The sequence below is a fragment of the Ascochyta rabiei genome, chromosome 22, assembly GCF_004011695.2.
Source record: "Ascochyta rabiei chromosome 22, complete sequence".
NCBI classification, from domain to species: Eukaryota; Fungi; Ascomycota; class Dothideomycetes; order Pleosporales; family Didymellaceae; genus Ascochyta; species Ascochyta rabiei.
Window position 1 is genome coordinate 959,163 of NC_082426.1, and position 16,838 is coordinate 976,000.

Consider the following 16,838-nt stretch of genomic DNA (forward strand, 5'->3'; position numbering starts at 1 on the left):
AGAGTATAGAGTAGACTATCTGTTTCGCAAGCAGGGTTAAGATATTCTAATAACAAAGTTAATTAACAAAGTTAAACACAAACTATAAGGGTTGTGTTCCTATAATCTATATACTAAGGAGATATAATACTTATTAACAAGTAACTAGAGTTAGTCTAATAAAATACATAAGGGTGCTTGTAGACAAGCATATTGTACTATGCTTATTAATAAGCAGTTATGTGTGTTATGCTTGTTAACAAGCAGTTACGTAACAACCCTAGGTGTTCTGTCTTTCTCTACTTGTTGTTCCTTTAGGGAGGAGTTAGGGGTTTAGTTAGACAATACTTATTGCTGTGCCGCTCCCTCTGCACAGGATCGTAACACTATCCCCCCTTCCTCTTTAGTTTGTCCTTAAACCACATAATTGTATTTTAGAGATTTATATAATCTGTAATCTCTGTATCTAGTAACCTGTAAGTTAAGATGTCCTTATACGCTTGCAACATCTGTCTTATATTAGAAATCTGTTAAGCTAATACACCCGCTAAAGTCCTCTGCAATTGTTGTTTCTTTAGCGGCTACGAGTGCTACATTATGCTAGATAGTCTAAAAGGTCTAAAGTGTACTAAGTGTATAAAGGCTGGCAAGCTATATGTAAACATGTCTTAGTTGTTGTTAGATAAGACTCGCAAGGAGTATAAAAAGAAGGTAGAAGAAGACAAGTTGCTCCTTATAACGTACCCCACGGGCGAGCCGCTTAACGGGCGAGCCGCTCACTTTTGCCAAGCCCCCACCAAACTTCTCCTCCTACACTAATGTCTTCTTAACAACACTATTTAGACGCGTTAAAGGAAGCTTAGATACAGCTTGTGCTCCAGGCTCTTAAACAAGACGCAAATCTCTCTTAGCAACGCGCTGCAGCTATCTACAGGGTCCCTTAAAAGACACTAAGCAACCAACACATAGGACAACCTTTATGCGCAGATTCTATAGCCAACTTACAGAAGCTAGACAACAATAAGAAGGAGGTAATTATTAAGCATGTTCTTAAGCTAGATGCGTAAGGATTTTCCTCTTAGCTCTTAGATATAGCTACTATAGCCAATTCTTTGCGCGCTAAGCATAATCTAGGCCCTATTAGCGTAAACTGGCCTAGTACGTTTGTTAAGTAACACCTAGAGCTTAAAGTTAAGTTTAATTATAAGTATAACTACAAGAGAGCCCTCTATAAGGATTCTAAGGTTCTACAGGGCTAGTTTAGCCTAGTAGCTAATATTAAAGCTAAGTATAGCATCTAGGATAAAGACATATATAACTTTAACAAGACAGGCTTTATAATAGGCCAGATCTCCCTAGGAGCAGTTGTTACAGCTTTAGAACAACAGGGTTGGCCAAAGGCTATCCAGCCAGGCAACTGAGAGTAGGCTACAGCTATAGTAAGCATTAATGCCAAAGGATAGGCTATTCTAGCCTTCCTTATCTTTAAAGCCTACTACTACCTCTCTGCCTGGTATAAAGAAGAGGATCTGCCTTACAACTGGGTTATTAGAGTCTCTAATAACAGCTGGACTACTAACAAGCTTGGTCTTAACTAGTTAAAGCACTTTAACAGGCATACAAAGGAGCGTACTATTAGCACCTACTGTTTACTTATTATTAATAGTTATAAGAGCCACAACTCTCTTAAATTCTAGCAATACTGCAAGGATAACAAGATTATTACTCTCTGTTTACCTCCTTACTTATTACACCTTACACAGCCCCTTAATGTAGGTTGTTTTGCTGCTTTAAAGAAGGCGTATAGGCGCTAAGCCAAAATACTTATATATAACTAGATTAACTATATTATAAAGACAGAGTTCCTACTATGCTTTATACGCGCCTACAATGCTATAATTACTTCTAAGAATATCTAGAGAGGGTTCTGAGGTGCTAGATTAGTCCTATTTAACCTAGACTGGGTTATAATAGCCCTTAATGTGAAGTTGCGCACTCTATCACCACTACTACCTGTTAACAACAAGCTCTGGCAGTCGCAAACCCTAAGCAACACCCTTAAACTTAGGTTGTAATTAATGCTTATAAAGACAAGGATTTAGAGGTATATAGATAGTTCGCCTACCTCTATAGTTAAGGCGTTTAAGAAGGTAGCAAAAGGGGCAGTAATAATTGCGTATAAGCTAGTGTTAGCGCAATAGGAGATTACTTAGCTTTAAGCTGCTAATAAGGCAGCTATACAACAAAAATTACACAAAAGAAAGCAAGTTTAGGTAGAAGGGACCCTAACAGTTAAGGATAGCCTGCAATTAATAACTCTAAAGGAGTTTGGGGCGCGTAGTAATAGGAAGAAGGCAAAGAAGCAGGTGCGCGCTAAAGGAGGTAAGCCCTCCCAAAGACGCTGTAGACAGTGCAATCAGACAGGACACAACGCGCGAACGTGTCAGAAAGAGGTAGAAGTAGTTTCTAAATAGTATTACAGGCCATACTGCACTTTGCAGCACCAAACTAGGTTGTTTTGGGCCATAATAGGGTGGAGTTTGGTGGGGGCTTGGCAAAAGTGAGCGGCTCGCCTGTTGAGCGGCTCGCCCGTGGGGTACGTTAACTGTTATTGCGCAACTGTTGCGTAATAAGAAAATCCTAAAACAGGCAAATAAACGCGCGCGGCAAAAGGCGCTGTGTTTGGCAAATAGGATAGTTAAGGCAGGCAAGTTAGACCTGGCTAAGGAAGTTAATCCTAACTGTCCTGCGGCGTCCATTGGCATGTGTGCTTCGCCGGCTACCTAGGGTGCCCTTAGCTTAATCAAAGAGTCTGTGGCGAACCATAGTACTTACGTACTAATTAGCAGTAACTCTTAAGATGTGTAGGTGGCTCCTATGTGTTTTCTAAGTCTAGGTATCCTAACCATTTAACTAGATACCTTTGTTAGTTGCCATTTCCTTTATGTGTTACTATTTTTTTAACTTCCTATTTATCTTTGCTGTTGGCTTAATAATGGAAGTTCTGCTGGATAGGCGTTCTAGGGTTAGCTGGTTCTAACAGGGATATGTGGAACACTAGATAGATCTTTGCATCCTTTAGCAGGTTAAGTCTATAGTTAACTAAGCTTATCTGTTTAGAAATAAAAAAGGGTCTAACTTTAACGTAGTCTAGTTTTTTTGTTAGTCTTTGTATTTAAAGGTTTTTTATAAGGAGGTAGACTTTATCCCCCTCTTTTAGCTAAGGTGCCATTTTTCTTTTCTAGTTAACATAAGAGATTGCTTGTTCTTAAGCCTTGCTGATGTTTTCTAGCAATTTCTAGTGTACTTCCTTTAGTTTGGCTACTAAGGATATTGCTAATTTAGTCTAAACTGTTGTTTCTAGACTTCTAGTAAAGAGATTTGGGTGTCTCCTGTAATTCGCAAAGAACAGCGTTATGCCTATTACTTCTAATAATTTGTTGTTATACGCAATCTGTGCTATAGGTAACAGTAAAACCTAGTTGTCTTACTGCTGGTTGCTGTATATCCGTAGGTATGTTTCTATAGTCTAATTTGTTCTTTTAGTCTGTCTATCCGTCTGCAGATAGTAGGCGGTTAATAGCTTCTTCTTAGTACCTATAGCTGCTAACAGCGTAGTCTAATAGTTTAACGTAAAGAGCTTATCTTAATTACTAATGATAGATTCCAGTATGCCGTAGTACCTAATTACTTAATCTAGGAATACTTAGGCTAGTTGCTTAGCAGTATAATTACATTAAAAAGGTATTATCTTAGCGTGTTTAGTAAATCTGTCTACTACAACGAAGATCGCGTTGTAGGTATATCCTGTAACAGGGTTCTTAGAGACAGGTAGTTGCGTAACAAAGTCTATAGTAATGTTTGTCTATAGTGCCGTTAGCGGCTCTATAGCCTGCATTTCTCTGTATTTTGTGTGTGTACTGTGCTTGTTTTATTAACAATTAACACAGTTCTTAATGTACTTAGTAACCTTATCTTTTATATTCTTAAACTTATAATGTCTTTTAATAAGTTCTATTATACGCGTAATTCCAGGGTGTCTGTATAGTAGGTTGTTGTAATAACTAGCTATAATTTCTTCTTAAAGTTCCTCTGGTACTTGCGACAGGATGCGCTGCTCCTGTTAAACTCGCATTATGTTATTAAGCTGCTGTAATAGTCCTAAGGATCCATCCTTATTAATTCCAAGTATAGCGTGCTTGTTAATTGTCTTAGTTCCAGCAAGGTTGTATTGTTGACTAAGTGCGTTAGCTCTTCTATTGTCCTTTCCTAGGGTATACAGTATCTTAAACTTATATCTTCCTAGTAACTCTAACCATCTAACTTGTCTTCTGTTAAGAACCTTAGTTGTTGTAAAATAAACTAGGTTCTTGTGGTCTGTGTATATAGTAAGGTCTAAACAACTCTCTACATAGATTCTCTAATGTTCCAGAGCTAATACAATTGCTATAAGTTCTTTATTATACACATTGTAATTTTCTTCTAGTCCTGTAAACTTTTGTAAATAGTAGGCAATTAGGTGCTATAGGCTATCTCGTTCTTATGTTACACAAGCTCCTAATGCCAGATCTAAGGCATTAGTTTCAATCTAAAGTAGCTTTCTACTCTTAAAGGTGATTATTGTAGGTGGTTCTACGCATACTTACTTAAGTAACTAGAAGGAATCTTCTTGTGCTTGTTCCTATTTAAATAGGACGTCCTTCCGCGTTAGCTTAGTAAGTAGTAGCGCTTTTGTGGAGTAGTCCTTAATGAAGCGTCGGTTAAAGTTAACAAAGCTGAGGAATTCCTAGATTCCCTTAACTGTTTTTGGCGTTAGCTAATCCTTTACAACCTAAATCTTCTTTAGGCTTATCTTTACTCTATGTCTTCCTACAATATAGCTAAGGAACTCTACTTCTTCCTTGTGCCATTCGCATTTCTCTAGTTTTAGGCAGAGGTCTGCCCTTCCTAGGCAGTCTAACACTTCCTTAACGTGGATTATATGTTCTTCTAGTGTCTTACTATACACTAGGATATTATTAAGGTATGCTACTATCGTTCTGTCTAGGTGCGCTCTTAACACGTTGTTAATTAGAGCCTAGCACGTAGCTAGTGCATTAGTTAGCCTAAATAGCATAACCAGGTACTTATAGTAACCGTAACAGGTTCTAAACACTGTCTTCTATTTCTTGCCTTCCTTTATGCGTATAAGGTTGTACACTCTGCGTAAGTTAAGTACAGTAAAGTACTATACTCCACTAAGTCTGTCTTATAACTCCTTAATGTTTAGTAGCAGGTATTAATTCTTAATTGTAATGTTGTTAAGCTTTTAGTAGTTAACACATAGGCGTAGCAAGCCGTCCTTCTTAGCTACAAAGGTAATAGGAAATCCTGCTAGGGATTCTAATTCTCTAATAAATCCTTTCTTAAGGTTTTCCTTAATGTACTTGCGTAGTACCTTAAGTTCCTTTTCTAAGAGTCCGTATATGGGTCCAAAGGGCGGTTCCTTCCCTTCCTAGAGCTTAATGTTGCAGTCCCATAGTTTGTGCTGCGGCAATACCTTCGCAGTCTTCTTATACCAGAAGAGTTCTATATAACTCTTATATTTATCTAAGATGTTAGGAGGTGCACTGTCCTTCTCCTTAACTACTAACTGTTGTTCTTTTACGTTGTAGCTAACTGCTCTATCTTAGCGCGTCTTATGTGTCGAAGAGATGTTGTTAATCTCCTTCTTATCTACTAACTGCAGCGTGTGTTATGTAGGTATTAGTGCAGCTATGCAGTGCTTACATCTGTTAAACAAGATTTGTTACTTTTTCTAGTTAATGTGTGGATTATGCTCTTGTAACTATAGTAGTCCTAATATAACATTGTGGGTAGCTGTTCTAAGAATGTTAAGGTCTAACTTCTCTTTATGGTCGTATATCTTTAGGGGGGCACCTTAAACTTTAAGCGTAATCCTTTCTTCCCCTGGCATTAGTTCTCTGTTAGCTACTTGTAATAGGTACAGTTCTTCTTTATACTATAGTTAAAGTCCAGCTTCTTCTACTGCTATACGGGATATGTAGTTCCCCTAGGCTTCTAAGTCTAACAATGCTAATAGCTCTACTCCATTTAGTATAATGGTGAGCTTAATAAGGCAATTAGTCCTGATAGAATTGATAGATTAATCCCTAGCACTCTTAGGCGCTGTCCTAAAAAAGACATTTCTTTAAATCCGTTATGTTCCTTATGTCCTCAGTGAACCTTACAGTCCCAATTTAGGCAGTTCTGCTAGTGCGCATTGTAGCACTGTCTATTAACTACTAGCTGCATCTGAATAATTACTTAAGGGTCTTCTGTTCTAGGAAAGTAGGCACAGTTGCATTTGTTAATAAGGTGCATTTTGCATAAGTTGTTCTTGCAGTTATACTACTGCGCGTAATAAGAGGTGTGTCCCTTAGGGAACTATCTGTTATTAATCTTGGCGTTGTAGTGTACTTTATATAGGTTATTGCTGCAAGCTGTCCACATAAGGTCTCTATGTCTGGGATTCCTAATGTCCAGACTGTACTGGGGTTGTGGGCTGGCTGAAGGCAACTGCAGGTGCTGTCGCATTCGTTCGCTGCTACGCTGTAGTTCCTTTTCGCACCATAGTTAGTCTTTAGCTTCTTTAAGATCTTTTAAAGCGTCGTAGCAGTTAGTAATGTCTTCTTTAAGTTGTCTGACGAGCCTATTAATAGTTAGGTCGTACTTGCTGTGTTCTAAGTCTTCCTTGTAACAGACAAGCTCCTTACACCACTGCGCGTAAGCTGCTTTGTTTTATTAACATGCATGTTCCATTCTGCAACAGTCGCGTTGCTGTTATTAAGTACCAGTTCCTTTAACTGTTAAAGGTTAAGGACTATCTAAGAGGTTGTCTATCTTGTGTTAATAGTCCTTTGTCTCTTTATATGGTATTCCAACGTTGTTAAGCATAGCTTGTTCCGCAGCAATGTCTTCTGGTTTACGTTTAAGAACTATAAGTTCCTTACCTTTAAGGCTAAAGTATCAACTTCCTTGCCTTTAAAATAGTCTACTATACCTTTTGCCTATTTTAATAACGTTTCTATCTATATGGCATTTGATTGCCTTATAGTAGCGATTGCTATTAGTAATTATTTCTCCTTTATCTTCTACGGGGTTGTAGTAAGGAGTTGCCGCACGAATAGGAGGTTTGATGCATTCGTCATCGTCCTTAGGATCAGACTCTGGGTCTTCCATGAGTCGTCCCATGTCATTAGTGACTACTTCCTAGTTACTAGCATCTGCGGTATTGTCATCGCGGGTAAGGACATTAAGCTGTTAAAGAACCTTGTTCTTTATCTTACAGTCTCTTACAAAGTGGCCTAGTTTACCACAGTTGTAGCAGTCCTTGCTACTGTCCTTGTAGAAGTGGTGTCCTCCTCTACCCTTCGCGTTCCACCGTCCTGGTAGCGGTCCTTTGTTGAGGTTTAAGAGGTCTATAGCCTCTAGTCTGAAGTATCCACTCTGCGTGTTGCTGTGGATGCGTCAGCTAGTGTTAGGCTGATAACGTCCTCCTCGTTGTCCTTAGTTCAGGTTGTTGCGCCATTAGTTCTGTGGTAGGCAATTGCTAGCAATAGTAACGACACGCGTCCTTAGGTTGTTGCAAAGCTCTTGCTAAAGTTTGTATAGTTGTACATCAATGTTAATAGAGGTATTAATAAGGTTATTAAGGTTATTAGTACTCGCGCCGGTGCGCATAAGTTCCTCCTTAACTTTAGGCTTTAGTCCTTGTCTAAACATAGTCATTAGAGCAGTGTCGTCCCAGTCAGTGTTAGCAGCAAGCTGCTGAAACTCCGCAGCGTAATTAGCAGCTGACTTGTCCTGCTTAATCTTCTAAATGTTGCGTTAAGCAATAGTAGGTTTGTTAGAGACTCCGAAGATTGGCTTAATCTTCTTCTTAAAGTTGTTAAAGTTGTTTATCTATTTATCTACTTTAGCTAGTGTGTTGCTAGCTTGAAACTGTTACACAAAAGGTTTAATCTATTAGAAAGCTTTACCACGCATATAGCTGGCAACAAGGACTACTTGTTTGTCTATAGGAACCTTCTTACCCTAGAAGGTAAAGAAGAGGTCCTACTGTATAAGCCAGTTGTTAAGCTTGTTACGCTCTCTATAGTATTAATCTGGTTTGTTAACGTTTATAACGCTTAAGGTGTAGACATTTCCATCTGTGTCTACATCTATGCCAGAGCTGCTAGGGGTAGCGCAAGATCCTGTAGTACTTATCTTAGGGGTGTTTAAAATGTTGAGTTTCACACTTTAGACAAAGTCTGTAAGTAATTGTTTGATTAGGTCTTAGGGATAAGTACGTGCAGGGGTTCTTAAAGGGGTAGTTATCTAGTTAAAGACTGTAGCAACTAGGGTTGCAAGGAAGAGTATAGAGTAGACTATCTGTTTCGCAAGCAGGGTTAAGATATTCTAATAACAAAGTTAATTAACAAAGTTAAACACAAACTATAAGGGTTGTGTTCCTGTAATCTATATACTAAGGAGATATAATACTTATTAATAAGTAACTAGAGTTAGTCTAATAAAATATATAAGGGTGCTTGTAGACAAGCATATTGTACCATGCTTGTTAATAAGCAGTTACGTGTGTTATGCTTGTTAACGAGCAGTTACGTAACAACCCTAGGTGTTCTGTCTTTCTCCACTTGTCGTTCCTTCAGGGAGGAGTTAGGGGTTTGGTTGGACGATACTTATTGCTGTGCTGCTCCCTCTGCACAGGATCGTAACAGTGAGCGGATCAAACAGGTGAGCGGATCACTCTGCCAAGACCACACCAAACCTCCACCTTACCACGCAATGCCTTAACAACAACATTAATCTACGCCCTTAAGAGAAGCTGCAATACAGCTTGCGCTCTAGGTAATTAAATAAGACATAATGCTTACTCTGTAATACGCTGTAGCTATATATAACGCACCTTACAGCACACTATACACTTAATACATAGGACAACCTATATAAGCTAATTATACGCTAGTTTAACAGATTATAGACTAGACTAAGAAGGACGTAATTACTAAGTATATCCTTAAGCTAGATATATAAGGATTTGCCTCTTAGCTAGCTACTATAGCTAATATAGCTAATTCTTTATATGCTAAGTATAATATAGGCTATATTAGTATAAACTAGCCTAATACGTTTATTAAGCGCTGCCTTAACCTTAAAGTAAGGTTTAATTATAAGTATAACTATAAGAGAGCCCTCTATAAGGATCTAGAGATTATTAGAGGCTAGTTTAGGCTTGTAGTAAATGTTAAAGCTAAGTATAGTATCTAGGATAATAATATATAACGTACTCCACGGTCGAGCGGATCACACGATCGAGCGGATCACTCAAAACCCCACCAAAATTGCCTAAAACCACAACCCTTTATCTCAACAACCACGCAATAAAATCTTCTAAAATTTTCAGGACAGGGCTGCACTAATATAAATAAGAGTATTTAAAAGTCTTAGAGTGCTAGAATCTATAACACAGACGTTATTGAGCGATTACTGTTTTACAGGGGTGTTTAGCACTATTTGCAGGCTATTTCTATAACTATTATAGCTATAAAGCTGAAATCTAGATATGTACTTACCAATAACTATGCAATACTATTCTGAAATTTTAAGAAGATTTTATTGCGTGGTTGTTGAAATAAAGGGTTGTAGTTTTGGACAATTTTAGTGGGGTTTTGAGTGATCCGCTCGATCGTGTGATCCGCTCGACCGTGGAGTACGTTATAACTTTAATAAGATAGGCTTTATAATAGGCTAGATATTAATAGGAGTAGTTATTACAGGCTTAGAGCATTAAGGACAGCTAAAGGTAGTGTAGTAGGGTAACTGTAAGTAGACAACAGTTATATAGGGCATTAATAGCACAGGGTAGGCTATTCTACCCTTTATTATCTTTAAAGGCTGTAACTACCTTTCTGCCTAGTATAAAGAGGACAATCTGCCCTATAATTAGGTTATTAGAGTCTCTAAGAATAGATAGACTACTAACAAGCTTAGTCTAGACTAGTTAAAGCACTTTAATGCCTATACAAAGACGCGCACCTAAGGAGTATACTAGCTGCTCCTTATTAATAGCTATAAGAGCTATAACTCCCTTAACTTCTAATAATACTATAAGAAAGTAAAGATTATTACACTGTGTATGCCTCTATACTTATTACACCTCTTATAGCTACTAGATATAGGCTGTTTTACCCCTTTAAAGAAGGTATATAGGCGCTAAGCTAAGGATCTTATATATAACTATATTACTTATATTACTAAAACTAAGTTCCTACTATGCTTTATAGGCGCCTATAAGGAGACATTTACTTCTAGCAATATCTAAGGAGGCTTTTAAGGCGCTAGAATAGTCCCCTTTAACCTAGAACAGGTTATAATAGGTCTTAATGTCTGCCTACGTACCCTACTACTACCTTCTGTAGAAGATGCTCCCTAGCAGTCCTAAACCCTATGTAATACCCTGCAATTAGGATTGCAATTAACGCTAGTTTAAGAGAGGATTTAAAGGCATGTAAGCAGCTTACTAACTTTAATAGTTAAGGCCTTTAAAAAGCTTACTAAAGGCGTAGCTATTATTGCGTATAAGCTAGTGTTAGCTAAAAAGAAGATTACTAGACTTTAAATAGTAAATAAGGCTGCTATGTAACGTAAATTAAATAAAAGAAAGTAGTTATAGGAGGAGAGGGTCCTAACAGCTAAGGAAGGCCTTTAATTAACTACTTTAACTAAGTTTAGGGCATGTAGTAATAGTAAGAAGGTAAAGAAGTAAGTGTGTGCTAAATGAGGGGAAGTAACCTAAAGACGCTATATAAAGTGCTATAATGTTAGATATAACTTATATATATATAAGAAGGCTATAGAAGATATTTCTAAATAATATTATGTCCTGCACTACTGTATATAAGGCTAAAGTAGGCTTATGCAAGCTATAATAGGGTAGAGGTTTAGTGTGGTCTTGGCAGAGTGATCCGCTCACCCGTTTGATCCGCTCACCCATGGAGTACGTTAGTGTGCCTACAGCCTTGTCTAACAGTAGTCCTATAATTACACTATCTTCTTATACAAATCCTATAAAGCCTTATATATTTACGTGCTTATAAGTGTTAATTTAAGACACAGAGTTACTACTACTAAGTCTAGTTATTAACAAAGATGTTAGACCTTTAAACACAGAGGTAGCTAATTTATTTAACTAGAGGCCCCTATAGAGCGTGGAGGTAGAGGTAGAGGTAGAGGTAGAGGTGGAGGTGGAGGTGGAGGTGTGAACGTACGCTTACTAGTTACAGTGCTGTAGTTCTCTAATCCCTCTAAATAACCCTTGCGATTCTCTTATTGTATAATCTAATAGTGTGCCTACAGCCTTGTCTAATAGTAGTTCTATAATTACACTATCTTCTTATGCATATCTTATAAATTGTTACGTATTTACGTGCTTGTAAAGTCTTAGACTCTTAGTTTAAAATACAACTAATTGTATGTATAAACCCCTTATCTTAATTATCCAAGTAGGTTATATTTTCTTAAGTGTTATTGTTTAGCTTAGTGGTTAGTGTATACAGCCTTATGTAACAGTAGACATATAATTACACTCTCTTCTTATTTAAATCCTTTAAAGCGTTAAGTGTTTAAATGCTTATAAAGTGTTAGTTTAGGATATAACTATAAATATACGTACTAGACCTCTGGTTTTAATTGTCTAGGTAGGTTGTGTTTTAGGATTATTGTTGTTTAGCTTGGTATTTAGTACATTCATTATTTAGGCACTAATTAACACATGGTTCCCTGTGCTATCACGCAGCAAAGTATACCTAGACAGATTGCAATGTTCTCGTGCGGGGGTTTAAAGCGGAAAGTGAAGTGGTCTGGGATGATTGGTGCGTGGGATGGCGCTGGAGGAGTCGCCTCTCTTTGACCTCGAATGTGCTGCAGAGACAAAGCGGTCTCAAATACCTGGCTGCTCACCGGTTCTACTGCCTTTAACAATATAGAGTAGTACAGCATGTGTGCTTCTCTTGCTTCACCGCACTCTCCGCGCCTCCTTCTCCATGATATAGCCTGTTCCTTATAACGAAGGGTTTCATGCGATTTTTTCCCTCTCAAGTCTATGCTTTCAGACCCCACGAGCCGACTATGAATCCTAAAAAGGCATCGTGTGTTGATGTTGAGGGATGTCGCATGTGCGCTTTCCTCAAGATACCTGACAGATTCTCATCTCTTCCCAGTGGCTTAGGAGAAGAACTCGGCCCGTCCCTATCAGATTTCAAGCATTCAGCTTTAAGCTGCTAATTAGGCGGATGTGCGATGCTTCTTAACGCAGCGATGGAGTGCGTTCCTGAGACCAGGGACCGCCTCGACCGTTCGCATTTGAGCCAAACCCAGGTAACCTACACGCAGTGCAAAGTCAAGATCCCAGAACTAGATATCGAACAGGAAATCCAACTCTTTGCGGAATCCCGAAGTGCAAGATTCCGTCAGAAGCGACGACATCAAAGGCGGAGACGCCGACACACGCTATGGCCGGCGATCACATACAGCATTTGTGACCACGACCTGACTTCGGATGATAGCCTGGCATTCGTGCAAGCTGAGATCAAAACTATCTACACAATCACCCGTCTTGCAGGCTGCGCAAAGATTTTACCCACTACGAACCGAGTCGACTCTTGGATGTCGGCCAGGCTGACCAAGGCTCTGAGAACCATGGCTGTTCGCCTGAGGCATCAGTGAAGCTGGTAGAGGATTCCGAAATCTCCAGAAGCAAACCGTATGTATGCTTGAGCCATCGGTGGGGCTTGCCCGGTCAAAATCTGTGCACCAAAACTTCCACTTTCGAGCAACACAAACGCATGATCCCGCTGAAGAACCTAAGCCTGGCGTATCGAGATGCGATCGAAATCACTAGGAAATTGGGGATTCAATATCTCTGGATCGACAGCTTATGCATCATCCAGGATAGTTCGGAAGACTGGAGATCGGAATCAAAAGCAATGGCAGGCATCTACCACAGTGCATATCTGGTGCTTGCACGCCAATGCAGCAGCTCAAATGCATCATCGATCGGGTCTCTTCCTCGAAAAAGCCACGTCGTCTGGGACACACACTCATCGGACGTCATATATGCACGTAGGGAGATTGATCACGCATAGGAGTTGAATGAGGCCATTGCCATGCGTGAGTTTCCACTGCTGGAAAGAGGCTGGATTTTCCAAGAACGCCTATTCGCTCGCAGATTGGTGCATTACACCAATCGAGAGATTTCTTGGGAATGTTACGACAGCAAAGCATGCCAGTGCACGTCTCCAAAAGATCTTATACCTTATTCAGACTCAGACGCGACGGATATCTTCGTAGGCACTTGGTTTCGGGAGACTAATCACGGCCTGAAGACGAAAGACTTCAAGGCCCTCTACAGAGGATTGGTGTCTCAATACACTGGACTGTCGCTGACAGATGAACGTGACCGATTGCCTGCACTTGCAGGATTGTCAGAGCAGGTGGCCCGGACTACAGGAGATGAGTTGGTCTATGGCTTATGGAAGGACAGTCTGGTGGAGGACTTGCTCTGGTCCGTCAGCGCCCTTGACACTGCACAGAAGCGGCTTCTGCGACTCCCGTGCTATCCATCTTGGTCATGGGCTTCCGTCAATACAAGTGTAGACTTTGCGACAGGATTCTCTGGCGTAATCTCCTGGGCGGAGGGCAGCCATGTTGAAACCTTCGCCCAGGCGGCACTGGCAACACAGCCAGATGGCGCAGAAGACCAGAATCACTACCTGGAGTTGACTGGCCAAATCCTGCCTGCACGATTGCGTCTTCAGAATACAGGACAACAAGGGCTGGACTTTGGGAACAAATACCGCTTGCGGCAGCAGAGCGAGGTTTACTTTTCCTCCGATGCAAACGTCACCAATGCCAGCGTCCAATGCGCAGGCCAGATGCTGAACGTCAAGGTAGTCCGACTCGCAGGGGTGAAGAGTGGTTATTGCAGACTTGTCGACTATTCTGTAGTTGTGCAAGACTATAGAGCAGTCGGACCACACTTGGATGAGAAGCACACCGGGATCAGTTAGCCGATCTACAAAAGGATTGAGTTACTCCATGAGGATGTGAACGAACAGGCTGTCCTTGAAGGGCCACTACTCGATTGGCACCAAGCACACCGGAGCACTATCATCCTTGCGTGACCATGGAGATGGAAGTAGATTGCGGTTCCTTGGCTAGCCTTCAGGGCACAGTGATCGTACCAGGAGTCTGGCTAATGTTTCACACCCGCCCTGCTGTGTTGTTCGTGCTTGAAGTTTTGACCAACGCAGTAATCTGTCGCTTCGTCTTCACCCGGATTGACATGTCAATCCCAGACTACAGGGTCGGCAACGGAGCCTTGCCCAGGCGCGGGACCAGTAAGGCTGGGAATTCTGCAACGGTGATGGAGTGGCCTGCATAGTGCAGGGGCCTAGCTGCGGTCATATTCCATGCCTGCTACGATTTTGCTTCATCTATGTGCTCTTCTACACCCTCTCATTTCTTGCACCCTTCGCTTGCGTCGCGAGCGCCACACCTCTGCGGTCCAGACTTTTCTGATGGGCTTCACGTGGTCTACTGGCTACGAATAGGTGCGTAACCACCCTAAATCTGGAACGTCGAATTGATTAACGGAGACTATGAACATTGGCAGATTCTGTAGTGGTCACCGTTTTCCCCGCATGTTGTCACCTAACCTGTCACTTTTACTGTCAACCAGCTATAGCTGGCTAGTTGGAATATCTCGCTTGTCTAAGACACATCCTTGATGCATTTTCGATCGTACCTGTGCAAATCTGGAGTGGGTGCGTACATATCCGCAGTCACGAGTACCCAAGATCCTACTTTTTGCCGAGAATCACGAAACTTAACAGAATGTGGAAGATTTGTTGCAGCATACGAGGCTGCAGCGTTGTGTAAGGCGAAATCAAACGCGCAATGAGTCGTCTCTCTGGTTCACCCGCGATGGGGGTGTAGAGTGGCGGAGTATGCATGTTGGCACGCGCAGCAATTTCCACAAACGTCATCAGGCTGGAGTGATGCTGCCTACAAAATCCAGCCTTGTGCCTTGGAATTTCTTCATTGTTCATTGTTCCGAGAATCAGCCCCTGTAACACTGTCCAAACCCACCAGTCTTGTATCGGCATTGCGCTCAAGTTTTATGATATTATGAGAGACGCTCTTGTAAGGACTGAGGCTTGCTGGATTCCCAGACAAGACGATGAAGAGATACAGGTTGAACTCAACAGTGCCCAACTGCGACTACCACATCGGGAGAAGTTGACCTGCGCAACCTCACCCCAACGTCCTTCTGACTCGGACCTAGATCCCTTACTAGACATCTGTCGCAAAATTGCCGAGAACCAACTCGGCAAACCTCTTAAGCTTCCCGGCGATAATGCAGCCATTGAGCTCCTGCGCATACGGGAAATGAGTCGAGCAAGATCACACAATCCTATCGGCATCAAAGATATAGTTAGAAGCTATCGTCACAGGCCGCTCAATTTGCAGAGACACCAGATACGGCTAGTTAGACTCTTGCCATCGTGGTGTCCTGACGACCAGATTGCTTGTGAGATCGAGGAGTTTGATCTGAGCGATGCCCCAACCTATATCACTCTTTCGTACACCTGGGGTCACCCAACACCTTCGAAGAATATCTTCATCAACGGAAGATACCTGAAGATCAGGGACAACCTGCACGGCTTTCTAAGCTGTTATCGCAACGACTCACGAAACGTGCACTACATGTGGATCGATCAAATCTGCATCTCTCAGGCTCATCATGGCGAAAGAAGTCACCAAGTCCAGTTGATGTCCCGGATTTATACAAGCTGTCTTAGTGTCATCATCTGGCTCGGCACTGACTGCGAAGGCGCAGCCGGCGTCTTGGGCGGGATCGAAGACACCTCGAACCACAGAAGCCTACCAAAGCTCCATAATGCCCACCCCATGATCATAGCCGCCAAGACTGTATTCGAAAATGCCTATTGGCGTAGGCTATGGATCGTGCAAGAGCTGTTGCTGCCACGAAGAGTTCGTGTGCTCTGTGGATCTACCTGGTTGGCCTTTTCCAAACTTGTCATCGCAACAAATCGATTTGGATCTCGAGTGACTTCATCAAAGTCTCATCACAGCATATTTTCCAAATTCAACCTCTGTGCCAGGCAGCCTAACCTCTTCAATGGCTCAGTCAGGGGCTACAGTATGTCCTTGGGCGACTGTCTGCGATGCTTTGCACGACAGGAATGCTTTGACCCGCGCGACAAAGTATACGGCCTCTTGAGCCTTGTGTGCAAGGAGGATCAGATACCAGTCGACTACAGCAAGAGCGTGTACGAAGTCTATATGGACGTAGTGAAAGTCCTTGAAAAGTCCGACTCGTCCGCGTTATTCTATGCGCAACGCGAACTGAAGCATTTATTAGATCTATAGTGTTTTATACACTGAACTTGAAAATACATTCTGTATTTGGAGCTAGCTGCTGCAATTTAATGCATCGCTGTTCAAGCTAATATTAGCCCAATGCTGGACATGCAGCAGAACGACGAAAAATTGCTACGTCAGGCAACTTTAGTACAAACCCCGACTTCGCATGATTCCAGGAACTTTGTCTCCGGTGTAAAGAGCGATCCCGCACGACCTTTCCGGGCAACATGTTGTTCAGCGCAATGGCAGACTTGAAGACGTAAGGCTGTTGCCTTATCACAACATCTATGTACCTAAGCTCAAGACCAACGCAGCAATCGCAAGGATAGATGCAAATTACCTTAGTTGTAAGGGTGCCTTGCGATACT

At 41.4% G+C, this 16,838-nt stretch overlaps 2 protein-coding genes across 2 annotated transcripts, besides 24 other annotated features; both read left to right on the top strand.

Annotated features, from left to right (window-relative positions):
• Nucleotides 1-115: part of a mobile genetic element that runs on past the window's edge.
• Nucleotides 1-365: part of a long terminal repeat that runs on past the window's edge.
• Nucleotides 1-719: part of a mobile genetic element that runs on past the window's edge.
• Nucleotides 1-8,739: part of a mobile genetic element that runs on past the window's edge.
• Nucleotides 703-715: a mobile genetic element.
• Nucleotides 716-2,583: a mobile genetic element.
• Nucleotides 1,678-1,790: a mobile genetic element.
• Nucleotides 1,681-1,784: a mobile genetic element.
• Nucleotides 2,583-8,742: a mobile genetic element.
• Nucleotides 4,218-4,399: a mobile genetic element.
• Nucleotides 4,815-5,050: a mobile genetic element.
• Nucleotides 4,836-5,053: a mobile genetic element.
• Nucleotides 4,845-5,053: a mobile genetic element.
• Nucleotides 4,851-5,053: a mobile genetic element.
• Nucleotides 4,857-5,005: a mobile genetic element.
• Nucleotides 5,292-5,425: a mobile genetic element.
• Nucleotides 5,292-5,470: a mobile genetic element.
• Nucleotides 7,628-7,827: a mobile genetic element.
• Nucleotides 8,244-8,739: a long terminal repeat.
• Nucleotides 8,740-8,743: a direct repeat.
• A 12-nt stretch (nt 8,744-8,755) lies between these two features.
• Nucleotides 8,756-9,305: a mobile genetic element.
• Nucleotides 9,304-9,753: a dispersed repeat.
• Nucleotides 9,681-11,044: a mobile genetic element.
• Nucleotides 11,045-11,234: 190 nt separating this feature from the next.
• Nucleotides 11,235-11,281: a tandem repeat.
• A 1,906-nt stretch (nt 11,282-13,187) lies between these two features.
• EKO05_0011545 (uncharacterized protein) lies at nt 13,188-14,090 on the top strand (the record flags this gene model as incomplete). Its single annotated transcript, XM_038947593.1, has 1 exon — nt 13,188-14,090. The coding sequence occupies one exon, from the start codon at nt 13,188-13,190 to the stop codon at nt 14,088-14,090; it is 903 nt and encodes a 300-aa protein (XP_038792732.1).
• Nucleotides 14,091-15,210: 1,120 nt separating this feature from the next.
• On the top strand, nt 15,211-16,476 carry EKO05_0011546 (uncharacterized protein; the record flags this gene model as incomplete). The annotated part of the gene is made up of 1 exon (XM_059638013.1): nt 15,211-16,476. One exon carries the CDS (start codon nt 15,211-15,213, stop codon nt 16,474-16,476), a length of 1,266 nt encoding a protein of 421 aa, XP_059493996.1.
• Between the last annotated feature and the right edge of the window lie 362 nt (nt 16,477-16,838).